General features: G+C 39.8%; 1 protein-coding gene across 3 annotated transcripts in view; it reads right to left on the bottom strand.

Moving 5' to 3' along the window:
- Window positions 1–3,101: 3,101 nt before the first annotated feature.
- Tspan12 (tetraspanin 12) overlaps window positions 3,102–18,608 on the bottom strand; it is a 101,642-nt gene continuing 86,135 nt past the window's right edge. For all 3 annotated transcript variants that reach the window (XM_057790612.1, XM_057790630.1, XM_057790621.1), the window contains exon 9: window positions 3,102–5,101. In XM_057790612.1, the coding sequence (XP_057646595.1) occupies window positions 4,796–5,101 (306 nt within the window). In that variant the 3' untranslated portion in view covers window positions 3,102–4,795. The remainder of the gene's footprint in view (window positions 5,102–18,608) is intronic.

Genomic DNA, 18,608 nt, shown 5'->3' with positions numbered 1-18,608 from the left:
GGAACAGGAGTTCAGACGAAGAGAAGCTGTTGTAGCACCCTGTTTAAGAGTCTCTTCATGAGATTTGGTCCTCAGCCCATTTTCTGTCAGCCTTCCAAAAATGGGAAAGCAATGCATAAAAGTTCTCAGCCTCCTCAGAGAATTCTCCTCAATGACGGCCTGGAGTTTACAGCTGCCTGTATACTTCTCCATCTGCATGTCCTGCAGGCATCTCTAACTCAGCACATCCCTGCCACACTCTCGTTCTGCTACAGCCTTCCTTCTAGATTAACACCATTGCCAACTTACCCGGTATAAAATCTAGAAATATGGGTTCTTTTATTTTCCATTCTGTAACCCCAATGCCAACCTGCTGCTAACCTGCATGTATTCACACTGTAGATGTCTAGTCAGTTTTATGGACCTTGTCCCTTGATTCACACTATAGTGGTCGGTCTGGTTTATGCACCCCGACATCTGTGATTCCATTGTCCTGGTGAGGGTCTTTCTCTTTCTCCACAAGCATGCAGAGCTGAAGCTCCAGAGATCTTCACCTCACTAGGGCAGAGTAAAGCATCCCTTGTCCCCAGGGAAGGCAGGATGGCTGCACCTGTTCCCCCGGGCCCCATCCCTCTTGCTTGGATGAAACAGTGGAAGGTCTGAGTCATGCACTTCCTCTTCTGAAAACACATCAGTAGCTTAACATGGGAATCTACAGAGCAAAGCTCCAAGCCCACATTTCACCCACTGGCTTTCCCCGGGTGTTCATTCCAGCATTCCATGCTGTGCGGTCACAGTGGACCACAGGTCATAGCCTCAAACCCATGCACAGTTATTTAAAGCTCAGAGCCTTGACTCATGGAGTGCCACCATGAGCATCACTCCTCCTTCTCTACTCTGCTCGAGGACCATTAGCCTGGTCCAACTGCCTTCCTCCCACTTTCCTCCTCTCCCTGCTCAGAATGGCCATGCTCACCGCATATGCCTTTATTTACTTTTCCTGGGGTTATCACAAGCATCTCTAACGCAGGCTTTATAAGTTTTACAACAGACATCGTCTCTAATTGCCTTCTCCGGGTCTCAGGAGGGCTTTGAATGGCCTGTTAAACAATCTAAAAATAATCTCTTAATTTTTTTCCTTTAAAACTTGTGATTTTACCAAAAAATAAAAAGGTTTTTAAAAGCTGCCAAAGACAGAGTTAACAGTTTTCTCCCACTGTACCCAAACAGAGCCGTCCCTCAGCTCTCCAGCATTAAATGCGCTTTGTAAAGTTCCTTGCAGTTTTATTATTCCAGGTGCACTGCTACCATAAGAGGCCTTTGTGGACCTTGGCTATAAATGTCATTTGTTCCCATTAAGCAAATGTATTATATAGAAGATGATTGTCTAAATTTATGGTGACTAGTCTAGAGGGCACTAAATCGGGTAATATATCAAAATACCTGTTTTAAAAAGTCAGTTCCTATAATTCGAAGTCTAGTGTTTTCCCCCTGCGCTCAACATAAGCTAAGCATGTTCTATGACCGCACGATACATCAAAAGAGATGCAGCCGGACTTCACAGCTATCTAAACAGTCCGGGAGAAAAGCATAGCTTTGTTCATTATTTGGGTGTCAGAGGTAAAGATGGAGGAAGTGATTTATTGAGGTTCCATCTTTTATATAACTCCATATTCTGTTCTTTCTTCCTCCTTCCTCTCAAAAGCAGAGCCTCTCTTTACTGACCAGACTGGCCTTGAGCTGGAGGGTTTAAGTGGTCTTCCTGCTTCTTCCCTCCAAGGAGTTGAGATTACAGGCATGTAGCAACTCGACAACACTCTTTTCCTTTTACAAATTGACAGCAACAAAACAAAATCTTCCATGTGGAGGTACTGGAAAGATAAACCAATAGAAGCGAGCATGTTTTTATATCAAATTACACTATGACTTAGCTAAAATATAAACCAGAAAAAATAAAGATATTCTCTTTTCAGTGAAGATGCAGCTTACATATTAGTTACTAAGTTTGCAGATTAGTAATATTGTATCCAGTCATTTGAAGGAAAAGTCTGTAGACTTTATACGTTGCAACACACTCCACCTCAACACTTGTATGGTGCCAAAAAGAAATAAATAAGTAAATAAATGATCCATCTTTAACCCTGATCAAATGGGACATATGAAGGCCTCACAAAACCTGCTTTGCTTTGGTCCTTAGCTATGAAGACTTGAAGCAAGACAAAGGGTGTGTGTGTGTGTGTGTGTGTGTGTGTGTGCATGTGTGTGCCTGAAGGGCTATCTTTTGTCGTCCCCCTGCAGGCTGGCCCACTGCTGACTTTTCAACACTCTCTTCGCTCTGTAGCTGGCTAGTGAGTGATAATAGTTTGACCCTTGGGGCAACCAAAGTCCCCATGGTTGTTTTGAGGGCTGGCTGTTCCCCGTACTAAGCTAGACAGTACTACAGACATCTTGACAAGTAGGACCCTCTAAAGAAACACTGTCATACCCATCAAGATACCTTGGTTCCTGGCATGGCACAGGACACAGAGAAACAGGCAGACACCTGGCATGGCACAGGACACAGAAAAACACATAATTTCACTTAGAGGAAGGAATGGGTTTCTGTGGCTGGATCTGGGTCCCTCACTGCGCAACTTGCTCATGATGCTGCCGCCAGAGTCCAAGGCTTCTTCACATCTGGAAGCATAAGAAAGCTCAAAACACAAGGCTTCGAAGGTGCTTCTGCCTTCAAATCCATGCTCACTGTGGCTAGGGCCTGTAGCTGTGTTCTCAGGTGAGGACATCCTCATCCAGCTATATGGTTCCTCCGTATACAGTTGTTGGTATTTAGGTGACTACTTAAGTATTCCCTCAAGGGTGCACTTCAACCCAAACCCAATGCTCTATTTCAGGGGTCCCTAAAGATGGTGGTGGAATGGCAGAGGATGTTGAGAAACAGTCTTGGGACTGTTGCCTGGATTAGTTCCAATCCTGCAGGCCTCTCCCCATGCCCGCTCCTACCATTCTCATCCTCCTCCTTGCTAGTCTCTTCACTGATAAAAGGGCTTGTTTTGTATAAAAATGGGCACACATTACAGGACTACATAGTGAGACCATGTCTTGAAGCAAACACGCACAAACCATCATGCTCTAGAAAATGTTTATTGACACCTGTGTTAATTTTCTTTCCATTATCCAAGAAATAAACACAATACACAAAATACAGTAAAACGCACTTTTCCCATTTCAAATAAATATCCTCTACTTTTGTAAAAAAAAATTATATTCTGTGTAATTTGCCACGGTGTATTAATTGGTGAAATAAAAGCAAAAATTCCCTCTAGTTAATCTATCACTTAGTTCAGAGAGTCCCATGAGTATCTCTCTGCAAATAATGTTGTTTCTCTGTAAAATTACATCGACTTCAAGACTGTTGCTTCTGTTTTGCAAAAGGAAAACATAAGCTCCTTGACAAAGTGTTTATTGTCAAGAAGAATCCTCACTTGGGAGAAAAGAGCATCCAAATTTCTGCTGAATCAACTATATGTAAATTCCATAGTTAATCCTTCCTGCAGCCAGAGTTACAATGATTCTTATGTATCACACTGGTAATTTCTAAAATTAGTGGTTAAGGACTTAAATTAACAGTTACGAAAGTAATACAAACCCAAGACAGAATTTAAAAGCTCTGATGGTGGGAAAGACAAAAAGTAATGGTGCTATATAAGGCAAATTTGTCATTTTCAAATATTGCCATTCATAACATTATAAGAACTGAAATCTACTGAATTATACAGACACAGCACAGACGTATATACATATATATCCCTGATAAGTTTAAGACAATGTGTTAGCTCTTACAAGTATTATTAATAAGATTATTTTAATAACCAACAAAAATCATATTTAGGTAGTCACCAATCTTGAAAGGTTTTTATATATAATCGAATCATCCTCAAAGCAAGACATCATCAGGTAATAAAGGTCATTAGTACTGTCTAAATTCCTATGTTAGCAGTCAGCTGACAGTTTCTAGGCTAGCCAGAGGAAGTTAGCTACCCATCACAGCAGCTCCAGTGCCACCATGAATGGGTCATGTCCACGACTGCCTGCAGAAATGCTGGCCAAACTGTGCCACCTCCAAACTTCATTGTGCTCAAAAAACAAAAAAGAACACACACACAGTGCTTATTAAAGCTATCCTTGGGGTTTTCAAGGGAATCAGTTACTGTCTGTGTGTTAACATGTAGAACCTTCGTTCTAGAATATTACTTTAACCATGTAAAGGTGGGTTACATTGGTTTATGCTCCATTTGTTTAACAATGTAAAGATGTGCTGCTTTGTCTGCCTCAGGCACCTGATTGATCTAATAAAAAGCTGAAGAGCAAATAGCTGGGCAGAGGAGGAATAGGTGGGACTGGTGGGCAGAGGGAAAAAACAGAGGAATCTAGTCTTGAGAGAGAAGAGAAGAGAGAAGGAGGGAGAAAGAGAGGGAGATGCCCAGGGCCAGCCAGCCACAGAAGAAGCATGGAAAGTAGGACATACAGAATGAAAGAAAAAGAAAGAGTCAAACAGTTTAAATCAAATTATAAGACCTAGTGACAGAAGCATACAATGAGGCCGAGCATTCATAACTAATAAGTCTCTGTGTCCTGACCTGGGGGGCTGACAGTCTGAAAGCCTGCTGCAAACATTTCTTTGTTTGAAAGAGCAAAAATTATGTGCTTAGACATTCTTTTGAAGAATATCCCTGTGTTTGAAAATTTTTGAAACAGGTAGCTGTGTACCCAGAACTCATTAGTGCCACAACTTCGTGACTTCCTTCTTTGGCATTCCTCATAGTTCCTCCATCTCGAAGTGTGTGCTGAAGCTGCTGGCCACGGACGCATGCTCAAAGATCCTGGGAAGGCTTGGTTTTAACAGTTCCACAGAGTGGCATGGTAGGTGCTGGGAAGCCTCGTTCTTCAGAGACAACATCTGGTCTGTCCCGGGCTCCCTACGATCATAATATAGAGCCCAGAGTAGAGTAATGGTGAGAATCATGGCCAGGATCTGCGTCACACCAATGGAGATCCCCAGAAACCTTAGCACTTGCAATTGTTTGGTTCCTCTCAAAAAGGAATACATTTTCTTTCCACAGCCCTGTAAAAGAAATAATATAATCAACTTCATGTTGTCTGTGTTAAACTGTCAAAAGTAGTGATTTTAAAAAATGAGAACCAGTTAGTTCATGAATTTTAAGTTAGTGGCCCTCAACCCATAGAGAGTAGTATGCACCTTGCAAAGCTCCCTTGACTAATTCTGATAAGTCAGTCTTTCTTCTTTTGTTTTCTACACACATGGACTTAAATAAAACCCAGCGTCTGGAGCAGGACTTATTAACTATTTTACAACGGTATCTGCTTTTCACTTGAGAATTTTAATAAAACCTTGGGTACATAGGTTTATAAAATAGCTATAGAAATAAAATATTTACTGATAACAAAAAATAAAAGAATGTATTTTAAACGAGTTCTTTAGGACTGGAGAGGTAACTCAGCTGTTAAGAGCACTTGTTTCACAATTAGGACCAGAGCTCGATCCAAGCACCCATGAAACAAGTCAGAAGTCCTGTTCGTGCCTGGACCTCGAGGTTCAAGGAAATGAGAAAGACGGATTGATAGAGTTTCCCACCTAGCCCCAGGTTCAGGGAGTGACCCTGGGTAAACGGCAGACAGCAGCAGAGTGAGCACTAGATGCTCCTTGCTGGTTTTTGTAGTTAAGCACAGGCTAGTACACCTGTACACACTCTTGGAAGTACACAGACAGACACACACACAAATAAATAAATGTTTTTAAAACTTACTTGCATATAAATTTACCATTTATGAAAGGCTAAAGAAAAATTTGCATAATATAAAATGGGTGTGTTTGTTGCTTTTAACATGAAGAACTGAATCTTGGTTAAACATTTCAGATTGTAGTGCTTTATCCTTCACTATGTATTTCAGAGTTGGTCAATGTTTTTATTTAATCTTCAATGCCACGAATACTGCTTTGAATAAAACACATAGTGGCAGGAGTATGCTTAGGACCATTTCAGAAACTGTTGGAAATTCTATTTTAATTCCAAGTCAACACTTATTTAATAATTTTCAATAAACTAAAACCAGTCACTAAAAATAATTTTAAAGACTAAATTCTTATACACTAGAATTCAAAGATATAATTTTTACATGGTGAAGAACAGTGATAGGAAAATCATATTTTTCATGGTTAATCATTTGTTTCTATAAAAGCATGCAACTTTGTTTACACAGTTAAAAGCACTGCAGCTTGTAGTACATGATAGTCACATGCCTCAGCGGCCCTGTTTTAGGCCATGCCATTGGCACTGTATGGAATGAGCAAACACAAACACAGTGCAAAGTACACAAGTGTGCCGGATACCAAAGCTCCTATGACTCGTGATATGACATGGAAAAACACTGTTAGAAGGACCGTGAATTCATTACAGAGTTGGTTTTGAATTAACTTGTGGTCATTTCATATTCAGAAACCCTTTAATGTGGCCAAGATTTTCATAACAGTCCATGTGAGACTGAGAATCACAGTTATGAAGCTATGGTATATGTGTGAAGGACTAGAGTATCATAGCTTTGCAGCCTATATAGTCTGTTTTCCAACTTCATTCTTCTGCCACTGCAATACAGAAACAGATACTGACAGTAGCTAATAGATGGAGGTGGGTGCTGTTAGGAAGTTCTATACACAAAAATGCACCACGCCAGATTTAGCTCAAAAGTAAATATGCTGACTCACAATCTAGATTTAACCACATTATTTCAAAACAATAAGTTGTTATTGTATTATTGTTATTTTTATTCTTATTCTTATTCACTGCTGAGCCATAGTAATGCCTCACTTGGTCAGAGACTGAATCGAAAGCATCTCCTCAGCCTGCTTTCAGACATGCTGATGCAAATGAGTAGAGCTATGGTCCTCACAAACTCTGTATACCACACAAAGGGTATTAGTGGGGTTGTTATTGCCATGATGTAACATCTATCCCTCCAGGTATGGATGTGAAACAAAGAAATTAAGTTCCCTTACAGGTTACAGATATTTGACCTGAGGAAAAAAGTTAACAAGGTCACTATTGGTGTCTAGTTTTACGAAAACAACCTAACAAGAAACTGCATCATATAATTGGAAAGAATTCTAAAGGAAAGGGTAGGGTAGACAGAAGTAGCAGTTTTAGCTCTTTGGCTCTAGGGATAGGTATTTAGAAGCACCTGGGGATGATATTGGGTTAAGAACATGACAATCGTAGGTTCTCTAGGACCCATGACCTCGCTTGCTCTCATCCCAAGCCAAAGGATCTTTTTGCAGCAACGTGACGCCATTACAGAAATCGACAAGTGGTCACAATGCAGATAACTGTAGAGTGCTCATTCCCAACTGATGCATCTACAACACAAGCCCTACAGCCAAGGCACAGAAAACACCTTGGAAAAGGGGGTAGATAAGTTTTGAGATTCAGAGGACTAGAACATCAGCTACAGGGTATTTTTCATCTACATATTACAGGGAGCTGCGCCCGTGAAATCTCAACAAAATGGTGTCTTAAAAGACCTGCACAATGACAGCATCAGTTGACATCCCGATGGGAGAAAGCTCACAAAGCCCTACTCTTAAATGAAGATATATCAGCAATTAATAGCTTCTAAGAAAGAGGGAATCTGTATTCTCCAGAGACAGGCTCTGATAGGTTCTCTAATCCAATATGGTCAGGCCTAAACACAGGCAAGGTTGGGCAATACTAATGGACCTATTGTGTTGAATTCATACATATTTTGTTATATACCAATAATAATTAAATATGAAGCTATAAAGTTGAGAGGGGGTGGGAGAGGGGAATGGGAAGAGTTGAAGGAAGGTAAATGTGGGGTGGGAATGATGTAAGCACAGTACTCATGCATGAATAAAAGTAGAAGAAAGAAAAATCATGAAATAGAAAAATACAGTAAAGAAACAAAGAAACAGTACTGTGACTAAGAACTGTATTGTCATCTTCTTGAGAAACCAGTGCCTTGTCTCCAGGGACCTGTGTCAACACAGCTCAGAAGTAATTCACTCGGCTAAAGGGAATTTAATTTTAAATTAAGGTGACTAGCTGAGATATCATTTTAGGAATACATCTTAAAACCCTTGAAAGCTTTTGGTTTCCAGTAAAAGTGATGTAGTGTTTACCCTATAAAGACAGACACTTGAACAAAAAGAAATTCACAAATATTTAAATTCCTGCCTCCTTGTATTCTTTACCACAGCCCAAGAAGAATTCATGTGTCCGTGAGAACTAGACATGGAATTGGTTATCATTCTCATATCTTATCGGAAGGAAGTTCCTCCATTTGCAAAAGTTACTAGTTGGTAATTTTACTCCAATAAAGCATTACTTGAAAGCAATAAGAAACCCCATAAAAGTCACCAGACACTTTGCAATAACTGCCTTTTCCTGGTAATAAAAACTTTTTTTTAAAAAAAGCCAAAGGGCTATCCATCTTAGCAAAAAATAAATTTAAAGTGCTTAAGGATTTACAACATTTGACATCAACTTGTAGTCATGTATCTCTCTGACTTTCTTATCACAGCAAGAGAGATGAGCATACTCACTGACATGTACAAATAATGTGTAGAAAACCAAACTACACATTACCAAAACAATTTACAAGGTTCAACACTATTTTAAACTCTTCTACTAAGGTATTTTATCAGAGTCTAATCAACTTTAAAATAATCATGTATAACCTTTATGTGGAACAATGCTGTGCCATTCAGTATTCTTACCCTTGAAACAAATAATAGGAGTCACTTGTTTGGATTTTGGGAGGGTTAATGAAAAAACACTCAGAATTGTGTCTAGAACACAGCTAGAGCAAAGGGGGTACTAATTTTGAGCTCTGTGTTGGGCTATAGATTAGAAAACTCAACTACATGCAGATGAAAACTTTGATGACCATCAGAAAGTAAATGACAACATTTTACAAGATTATGAAAATAGCAAAACATAGCATTATATCCCCCAACAAATACTGATATCTTAGATACCTCTGTGGGAATGTGCATGAGTCAGGGACAGTCAAGGATATCTTTGGGAACAGGCCTGAGTCAGCTACCTCAGCCTAAGCAGGCCTGAAGCAGCAGCAGCAACCTCCACAGGAGCAGCTTGAGCCAGTGACTTCCTCTGGAGCAGGCCCAAGACAATGACCTCCATAAGGGCAGGTACAGGGGAGCCACCACAAAGGGAGCAGGCCTGAGACAGTGACCTCTGCTGGAGCAAGCCCATGACAGCATTTCAGTGGAAGCAGCCCCAAAGAAGCAACATCCATGGAAGCAGGGCCAAATGACCCCAGGGATTGCAGAGTGACCCTTAGGAGTGCTGAGTGACCTCTGCGAACACTGAGTGACCTCTGGCGTGACTGCCTGACTGCACCATGATGAATAACCATCTGAGTCTTAGACCCACTGACACTTGGAAGATTGATCACCAGAATCACAACCCCAACTACACCAATCAGAGGAAACAATGGGTAGACAAGGTAAGAACACACTCAACCTCACAAAGAGCAACACGGCACCAACAAAACTAGTGGCCCTACAAAATCAAGACCTGAACACTCAAATAGATGAAGCACAAGAAAATAACCTAAAAATGAGTTTAGGATAACATTTGAGGCCCTTAAAGAGGAAATTTAAAATTCCCTCAAAGAAATGGAGGAAAAGACAAATAAAAAATTGGAAGAAATCACCAAATCCCTTGAAGAAAATCAAGAAAAAGAAATCAAACAGATGAAGGAAACAATTTAAGACTTGAAAACTGAAATAGAGACAATAAAGAGAACACATTCTGAGGGAATTATAGAAATGGAAATTATGAGAAAATGATCAGGAACCACAAATGCAAGCATAAACAACATAATACAAAAGATGGAAGAGAGAATCTTAAGTTCTGAGAATACAATAGAGGAAATAGATTCATTGGTCAAAGAAAACATTAACTCTAACAAAAACTTTACACAAAATGTCTAGGAAATATGGGATACCATGAAAAGACCAAATAATAGTAATAGAAAAAGAAAAAGAAGTCCAACCAAAAAGCACAGAAAATAGATTCAACAAAATCATAGAAGAAAAAACTTCCCCAACCTAAAGAAAGATATGCATATGAGGATACAAGAAGCTTACAGAACACCAAATAGATTGGATCAAAAGAAAGAAAGAAAGAAAGAAAGAAAGAAAGAAAGAAAGAAAGAAAGAAAGAAAGAAAGAAAAAAGAAAGAAAGAAAGAAAGAAAGAGAAAGAAAGACACCTTAACCATATAATAATCAAAACATTAAACATACAAAATAAAGAAGAATATTAAGAGATGCAAAGGAAAATGGCAAAAAAAAAAAAAAACAAAGGCAGAATTATCAGAATTACACCTGATTTCTCAATGAAAACAATGAAAGCCGGAAGGTCTTAGTCAAGCTTTATCCAGACATTTAGAGACCATGGACGCCAGCCCAAACTACTATACCCAGTAAAACTACCAATCACCATAGACAAACAAGATATTCCATGATGGAACCAGATTTAACCAATACCTAGCCACAAACCTAGCCTTACACAAAGTACTAGAAGGAAAACTCCAATCCAAGGAAGTTAGCTACATCCACAAAAAAATCAGTAGCCCTTCTTTACATAGATGATAAATGGGCTGAGGAAGAAATCAGAAAAACATCACCCTTCACAATAACCACAAATAGCATAAAATATTTTGTGGTAACTCTACCAAACAAGTGGGAAGACCTGTATGACAAGAACTTTAAATCTTTGAAAAAAGAAATTGAAGAAGCCACCAGAAAATGGAAAGATCTCCCATGCTCCTAGGTAAGTAGAATTAACATAGAAAAATGGCAATCTTACCAAAAACAATCTACAGATTCAATGTAATTCCCATCAAAATCCCAAAAAAATTTCTTCACAGACCTCAAAAGAATAATACTCAACTTCATATTGAAAAAGTAAAACTCAGGATAGCCAAAACAATCCTCTACTGATTGCTTAACCCCTGCCTGTAAAAGCCAAAGTGCTCTTCAATATTTTTCAGAAAAGTGAAATCACAACCCAAAATGTCTACCTGGCTTCCTGATCAGATGGACAAAAGTTTATATAATTTAGAAACAGTTCTTCAAAACCATTTAAATTCAAAAGTTTTAGTTTCAGACACATGGAAAGTTAATATCGATAGATACCTCCCTTTATCGCTGAAAAAATATGTGTCATATTCTATCAGTTTCTTAGGAAATGAACAGAAAACAGACAGGTGAGGGGGGCTGATCTTTGTCCCTGTTTCACGTATTGGGGTTTAAATATGAGTCTTCAATGCACAGGAAAAATTAGTACGGGCATTCTAATATTTAGCTAATAGTAAGTTTTAGAATGAAAGGTGAACCATTGAAGGATCTGAATTTTCAATTAAATGGAAAAAGTAAGTTCAAAAGCTCTATTGTGCAGCACAGTGACTGCAGTTAATGATGCATTAAAAAGCAAAGCATTTGGAAAATATCCATGCTGGTGGCTCAATCCTTTGAAATGCAATACATCAATTACTTCATTTTTACTCCTTCAATAGTCTCTGAAACTTAAATTTTGCCTATATACTTTTCCTTTTTGTGTCAAGTCTCTCTTCCCTTTAAAATAATTCATTTTAGGTAGAAAGCTCATCGGAGAGGTAATATTTCTTTTCAAATATGCAAGTAAAGCATAACAGAAGCTGCTCAGGTACAATCCGTTGGCTTCATATTCTGGCAAGTTGCGGAAAGTCAGTGTTGATATTTTTCAACATCAAATTTAGCCTTTAAAGGGCACAGTGAATTGTATTATCCAGGATTCCCTGGGAAGGAGATACATTAGTTGATATATACTCTTCTAGAGTGAGGTGGATCTTGGAAGTCAGTAGGTTTCCTTTCCGTGTTTTTAAAAGCATGGCTGAAAATTAGTGACATCAGCACAGTGGGCCCAGGAAGACTTCTGAGTAGTGTCTTCCACACAAGTGACGACAATCGAGCAGAACCAGTCAGATTCAGCTTTTTCAGAGCTCCAGGAATTAGCCAGAGGTTTGCAGCAATGTGAGCAGCATTTATTCCAGAAAGTACCAGGCTTTCAAAAAGAGAAAAAAAAAAGCTTTGTGGCATTTGGCTGTCCCTTGTTCCTTCTGTTTTCTTAACTTTGCGATGGTCTTGAAAATCAGCAGTCTACAGCCATGGTGAATGATGGGCACAAAGGAACAGGATGTAATTGCCTTTTTGAAGCCTAATTCCTAATGAGAATTGTCATTATTTCTCAGATCTTGTGATTCCCTAGAACTCTAGGCTGTCATGTGACCCTAGAGTCCACTTACTGCATCAGTTTTGCCCCTGGAAGTGTCCACCAAAGACAAGAGTGTCTGCTGGCCACAGAGGCTACTCGACAGGTTAGTTGACATTTGTACATTTTCGGGGGAGGACCAAACAAATGCTTAAGAGATCTCACAGCTGGAGAATGATGAGTCCATAGTGTGCTTGGAAGAACATCTGTCTACTTTGGAGAATCTAGACAGTTACACACATGCTCAAGGTTGGACATGAACTTGATAAAGACCCGAGAAGGCCCTGAGATCTCACTTCTCAATGACCTTGAGAGTCTGTGAGTCTTTGAGATTAAGAGGCTTACTGGCTAGGGGTAAGTAAGGCTAGGAGACTTGTTGAATCTAATCACCTCAGGAAATCTCTGTTTATTCATTAACTGCCCCCAACCTACCTGAGCAGGGACTTCAAAGGCCATTCATAACATATATATATATATATATATATATATATATATATATATATATATATATACAGACCTTACAAGATTAGTGTCAAAAACTCAATAGGTTAACAAGCAACCACAAGAAACTTTTATGGCTCAGGGTGAAGGCTTCTTAAATTATCCGAAATGCCCAGTTGGAAGGATGGAAAGCAAGGAAAAAGGAAAGATACATGAAAAGAAGGGGAATGAAGGTAGGAAAGATAGAGGGAAGGAAGGAAGGAGGAAGGGATGGAGGTAAGAAGAAAGGAAAGAAAAAATAATTACAGGATATGCAAGGAAAGAAGAAAGGCTCACACGCATAGCAGAAAAATGCTTTAAGGGAATCATGAAGTCACACGTCTAACAAGATTCCCCGTCTCATGAGTGAGTCTTATCCACACTGCTCCTCTTCTGAACGCGTCTCAGACATGCCAGACTAGCCTCAAATTAATTCATAATGTAGCTGAGAATGGCTTCTACTTCCTGAAATTAGAGCTGTGTGCACCACACTTGATTTATGTGATGCTGGGGACCAAATCCAAGGATTCCTACATGCTTCATATGCACTCTTCAGACTGAGCTAAGCACCCCGTACACCTAGCTCTTACCTGTCACTTCTGCACCGGAAGTGTCTTTCTAACAGTGTGAGTTGGTCCTGATTCTGTGCTCAGTCCATCCTTTTCCATACAACAGGGTCAATGTTGCTTCACTTTAACCCTTAATGCATGTACCTAGTTTCTTCTAGCGTTCCAAACACATATCCCTAGCTCCTAGTAATCTTTTGAGGTTTTTGTTGTTGTTATTGGTCGTGGGGAAGGTGGTATTTGTTTGTTTGGTTGGTTGGTTGATTTTCAAGACAAGGTTTCTCTGTGTAGCCCGGCTGTTCTGGAACTCACTCTGTAGACCAGGCTGGCCTCAAACTCACAGAGATCCTCCTGTCTCTGCCTCCCTCTCCCGAGTGCTACGATTAAAGCTGGATGCTCCCACTGCCAGGTCCCTTAGTGATCTTTTTCTGGATTATGCTCTTTTTGTCAGTGTTACATTGAAAATGATAAAACTTAACTTGGAAAAAAACCTAGAAAATGCCATAGAATTTTAAGAAAAGCAAGACTATTATAAGTGAGTTTGCATCCAGGTGAGAAATAACCTTTTTGTTCACTCAGAATGTCTAACTTGAGTTTGTATTGTTGTGCCACGAGACGGGGCGTATTTCCTTCTACACCAGGAGGCCATGAAAAGACTTGATGTCCTCTCTGCAGTGAGAACATAATTTACCCAGAGAAGAGATCCTACTGGAGTCTTCTACTTTTCCATCGGTGTGTCTACCTTATCACGTCGTTTTGTTCACCCTTCAAACATTACACAATTTTAGTCCCTTAAGCTTGCCCCATATAAGATTATATTACATTTTCTTTATCAAAAGCTTCTTAGAAATATTATCCATGGAGTATTCCAATGAAACACAATGAAGTGGCATTTCTATGTACCAGCAAACCAGATTACCAAATTCTGCCAGTGTGCAATATCCTAACCTGGGCTTCTATGTATTACATCCCACTAAGGTATTTTGGTTTTTTTTTATTCTTTTTTAATTAATATTTCCACCTGCTTTCCGTTTCCCATTTCCCTCCCCTCCTCCCAAATATTGCCCCCTCCCCCCACTCCCCTCCCCCTATCCCCACTCCTCTTCTGGTTGAATTATACTGAGGAAAATCCATCTCTAAACTGGTTAAAATAATCTTGAAGATACTTTTCTGTATACATAAAGCTGTACACATAAAATCCCACTTGTGAAATAGTACTTCAGAATTGTTCTGCCTTTGAGAACTTAGACTATTAACTCTTCCAGCATCCCAATTATGCAGAAAAGCATAATCAGGGTCTGTCAGGAAGCTCAGAGGCAGCAGGACACTCAAGGACAGCAAGCAACTGGTGAGCATATCTGCTTGTTTTTCCCTCTTCCTTCACCTTGACTTTTCAATTCTATTTATATTTCATTATTATTAATACACTGCATCTTATACTCTATATTAGATCCTTTATTTAATAAAAGGCACAAGGTATGAGCATATAAATAACAGCACAGATTTCTCCAAGGTGCACACAATTTAACATGTCTCTCATGACTCAGAACAATCTTTTTATCTTGCAGGATAATAAACATTATGCTGAACATCAGTGAATCATTTCCAGAAGCTCTTAAAATTAGATGTACAGATTAACTTTCCAAGCCAACATTCCTCAATGTGCAGTCATTTTTCTCTCCTTTTTTTCCTCTCTATATTTGTCACAGAAATAGCTCCTGCATTCAGTTTTGGTTTTGCACCACTCCTCTCGGAGTAATTAAATCGTAACACAACCCTGAACTTATTTGGAGTCACTGAAAGACCATTTAGTTTTCCCGTGGAAAACTGAATTGTTGAAAAGCAGGACACTAAGTCTAGACAAAACAATTGGGGTATTCGCTTGCAGGGTCTGTCCCTGTTCATAGATGTATAATGGTAAACCCAAACTTCTTTTGAGCAAGGAATACAAATGGTAGACAAAGATGGGTTTCATTTTTCTCACCATAGAATTTCATTTATTTGATTATTTGCAGTGAAAATATTCTGAGTTGACATTACTTGAATATGTTTTCATCTTAAATAGAGCTGTGTGAGCCCTACACTAATAACCTCAGATAATTCAAAGGTATGAATAAGTATTCTTGGCTCACCTACTTTCCTTGCTGCAGTATTAAAATTCTGGTCAACTATTAGCCATAAATAACAAGGCTACATTTATGAGAGGCGGGGAAACACATGAATCTCTGCATTTCCTGCCATCTATTGGAACGCACGTCAGGATGCCTCATTTAATTTGAGGAAATTATACACTTGAAATTATTCTCTGATCTATCTCCAAAATGAGTTTCTAAAATTGGAAGATCACCCATGACTTTTCAGTACTCCACATTCTCGGGCCACATCAGAAAGCCAGGCAGGCCTTGAAAGGGTTATGAAGATAAAGTATAAGTAAGATCTTGGTGCCAATATATGCATAGCAGTATTGATATTTTTGTAATTGATTTCTGATGACAAGCATGTCTCTCAAGTTTGAAATGACTGTGGTAACTATCAGTATAAAAATATAATCTTCAGCTTTAATTTTTTTTTTTTTTAGAATCCAAGAACTGAATGATAACAGTTTATGAGTTCATAGGTGTTTAACAGGTTGGTCAAACATTCTTCACTAAGAATCTTAAACTCAACAGGAAAATAAGTGCTACCTCAAAGAAAAAACCTGGACAGCATGCACTAAACCAAAACTTTCTGACCTCTACAGAGGAAAGTTTATCCAGGCCCAAGAAACATAACGAAGAAGTTATGTTATGATTTTTGAATGTATGGCGGGTCCTTATAGCTCACTGAATCATCATAATGAATCATCCTAATGTCGAAAGAATACAAACAACATTACCAAGTATAAAAAAAATCGCTCTTGCTGCACATTTCGCTGTTTAACCAAAACTGCAGTCTAACAACCCAGCTTTCCACTGCAGAGGAGGACCCATGCCTGCCTGACGCTAAGGTTTATGTGTAGTCCCCACCTAACATGATTTGTCCACCTTTGCTGTTCAACCACCAGAAGGGGGAAAAGGGAAAACTGCAGCACATCAAAATCTGTAACGTAGAAACTCCATGTTCAGTCAGCACAAAATCACATAGCCAGAGGTGCAGAGTTTTCTCTTAGGATGAGCAAAATGAGGGCCACACAGCGAGCTGAAAACCTAATTGCAGATCACTCCTTTTTCTATTTAATTCAATAAGCCCATTAATAAATTGCTGTTACTGGCATCATTAGGTACTGCTATGTACTGAAGTGGTGTGTTTTCTACATGCCAAGTGGTGTACGGAGGATTTCTGTTTATCTTTGAACTGTTCGTATCTTATCTAATATACAAGAAATCTGAGGAGTTCTAACAAATTCAACTTCGTCTTAGTCATGCATTCAATACCTGAGAAATTTAAGCTTGGATTCCTGGAACAAGCAGACTCAAGCTTGGTCACTTGCAGCCTAACAACCTGAGACCAAATCAACTGGTCTCTTCCTGAGCTGCTTTTCCACAAAACGCTGATAATACTGAAAGAATTGTCTTAGGGCTTTAAAGAGGTGATGGCTGCAACATCCTCACTCAGAACATCATGGAAGCTTGTCTATTTGAAAAACTCAATGTGTCCATCAGGACTTGCCCACCCCTACCCTAAAGGTGGCAGTGGGTTTTCAGGCTGAACATGAGAAAGCACAGCAGAAGCAAGGTCTCATGAACTTCTGCTCTCCTAGCTCCTCCCCCCCACCTCTTTCCCTCAAGGTGAGGTACAGCGAGATATTAGACTTCTGGTCCTCTGAAGCAAGTCATAAAACCTAAGAACTTCTTTTCTAATCTCCTTCCTGTGGAAATCTGTAGCAGCAGGCCACTTGGTCGTCCCTGCTGTCCAGAACCGAAATAATCACACAGGAACTATATTAATTAAATCACTGCTTGGCCCATTAGCTCTAGCTTCTTATTGGCTAATTCTTACACATTAATTTAACCCATCTCCATTAATCTGTGTATCTCCATGTGGTCTACCACATGGTTTCCAGTGTCTGTCTCCTGCGGGCCACATGGCTTCTCTCTGACTCTGCCTCCTTTCTCTCAGCATTCTGTTTAGTTTTTCCTGCCTAACTATATTCTGCCCTGCCATAACTAAAAACAGTCCTTTATTAATCAATGTTATTCACAGCATACAATGTGGAATGCCACATCAGAAAGCCAGTGATGGGTGTCCAACTCCACACTGAGGTGCCGGGGAATATGAGAAAGAGACAGAGGAATGAATCTGAAATGGTTTTGCTAACATCCTCCCTCCCTGGTTGATCATCACTAGCTCATATCCCTCTGTGGACATGTTTCTCCACTACCCCACGCTTCATTCATTAGATTTCAGGCAGCACTCTTCTCTAGGAGTTTGGGTTTTCCTTGCTCAGGGTACCTTCTCGTGTAAAAGTTCTCTTGAGTAAGTGTTAAGCTGCGTTACAGCAGTGTCAGCCCTGACCCTTTGCTTGGTTAAGGAAACAGTATTGTACTTAGCAACCCTTGGTTAAGGGCAACCGATCCACAACATGCACACAGGCCTTTCTGCATCCCATTTCTCATCTTTTCCTTCTGCCCAGGGCCCTTAAAGAAAGTAGGAGTAACTCTGAAAGACAGGAATCTAAGACGGCAAGGTTACATCACAACTGGCCCCTGAACAAACTTGACCACAAAGCTGACTGGCAGCCCAAAGCAGCAGGCTTCTCCAGGAAAGAGAAACAAACTCCTACCTCATCCAAGCCATTGAAGAAGTCTTTTTTAAAAAATTGACACCCACAAAATCCACATCTCTGAGTTCTGCCTCCTGAACTCCTTATTGACTCCTGGGTTTCTTCATCAACCTGTACCTCACCATGGCCTTCAATGCAGCATTTCAACAATAGGACTGAGAGAACCTAATCACCCACCCCCTCAGTACAGGGCTTCCTCTATCCAGGGTCCAAATCAAAGACAGCAGGCTTGCTGCTTCGCTGCCATGACCCACAGTCTGCACCTATCCTTTCTGCTTTTGATTTGAAGTGCCTTTCGCAATTGTTTGCTCCAGTCCATTCTCAATGCCTTACACGGAATCCTAGCCCTTGTAATCACACGAATTATCTACCAATCTCCTACCTAATTTTCCTGCCTTAGGCCTGACCTTCACCTTAATTGCCTGCCCCATCCCCTTCTTTACAACAC

This window comes from Chionomys nivalis, chromosome 1 (assembly GCF_950005125.1).
Source record: "Chionomys nivalis chromosome 1, mChiNiv1.1, whole genome shotgun sequence".
Lineage (NCBI taxonomy): Eukaryota > Metazoa > Chordata > Mammalia > Rodentia > Cricetidae > Chionomys > Chionomys nivalis.
Note: the sequence above shows the minus strand (reverse complement) of the source record. Positions and strands in the feature narration are given on the sequence as shown.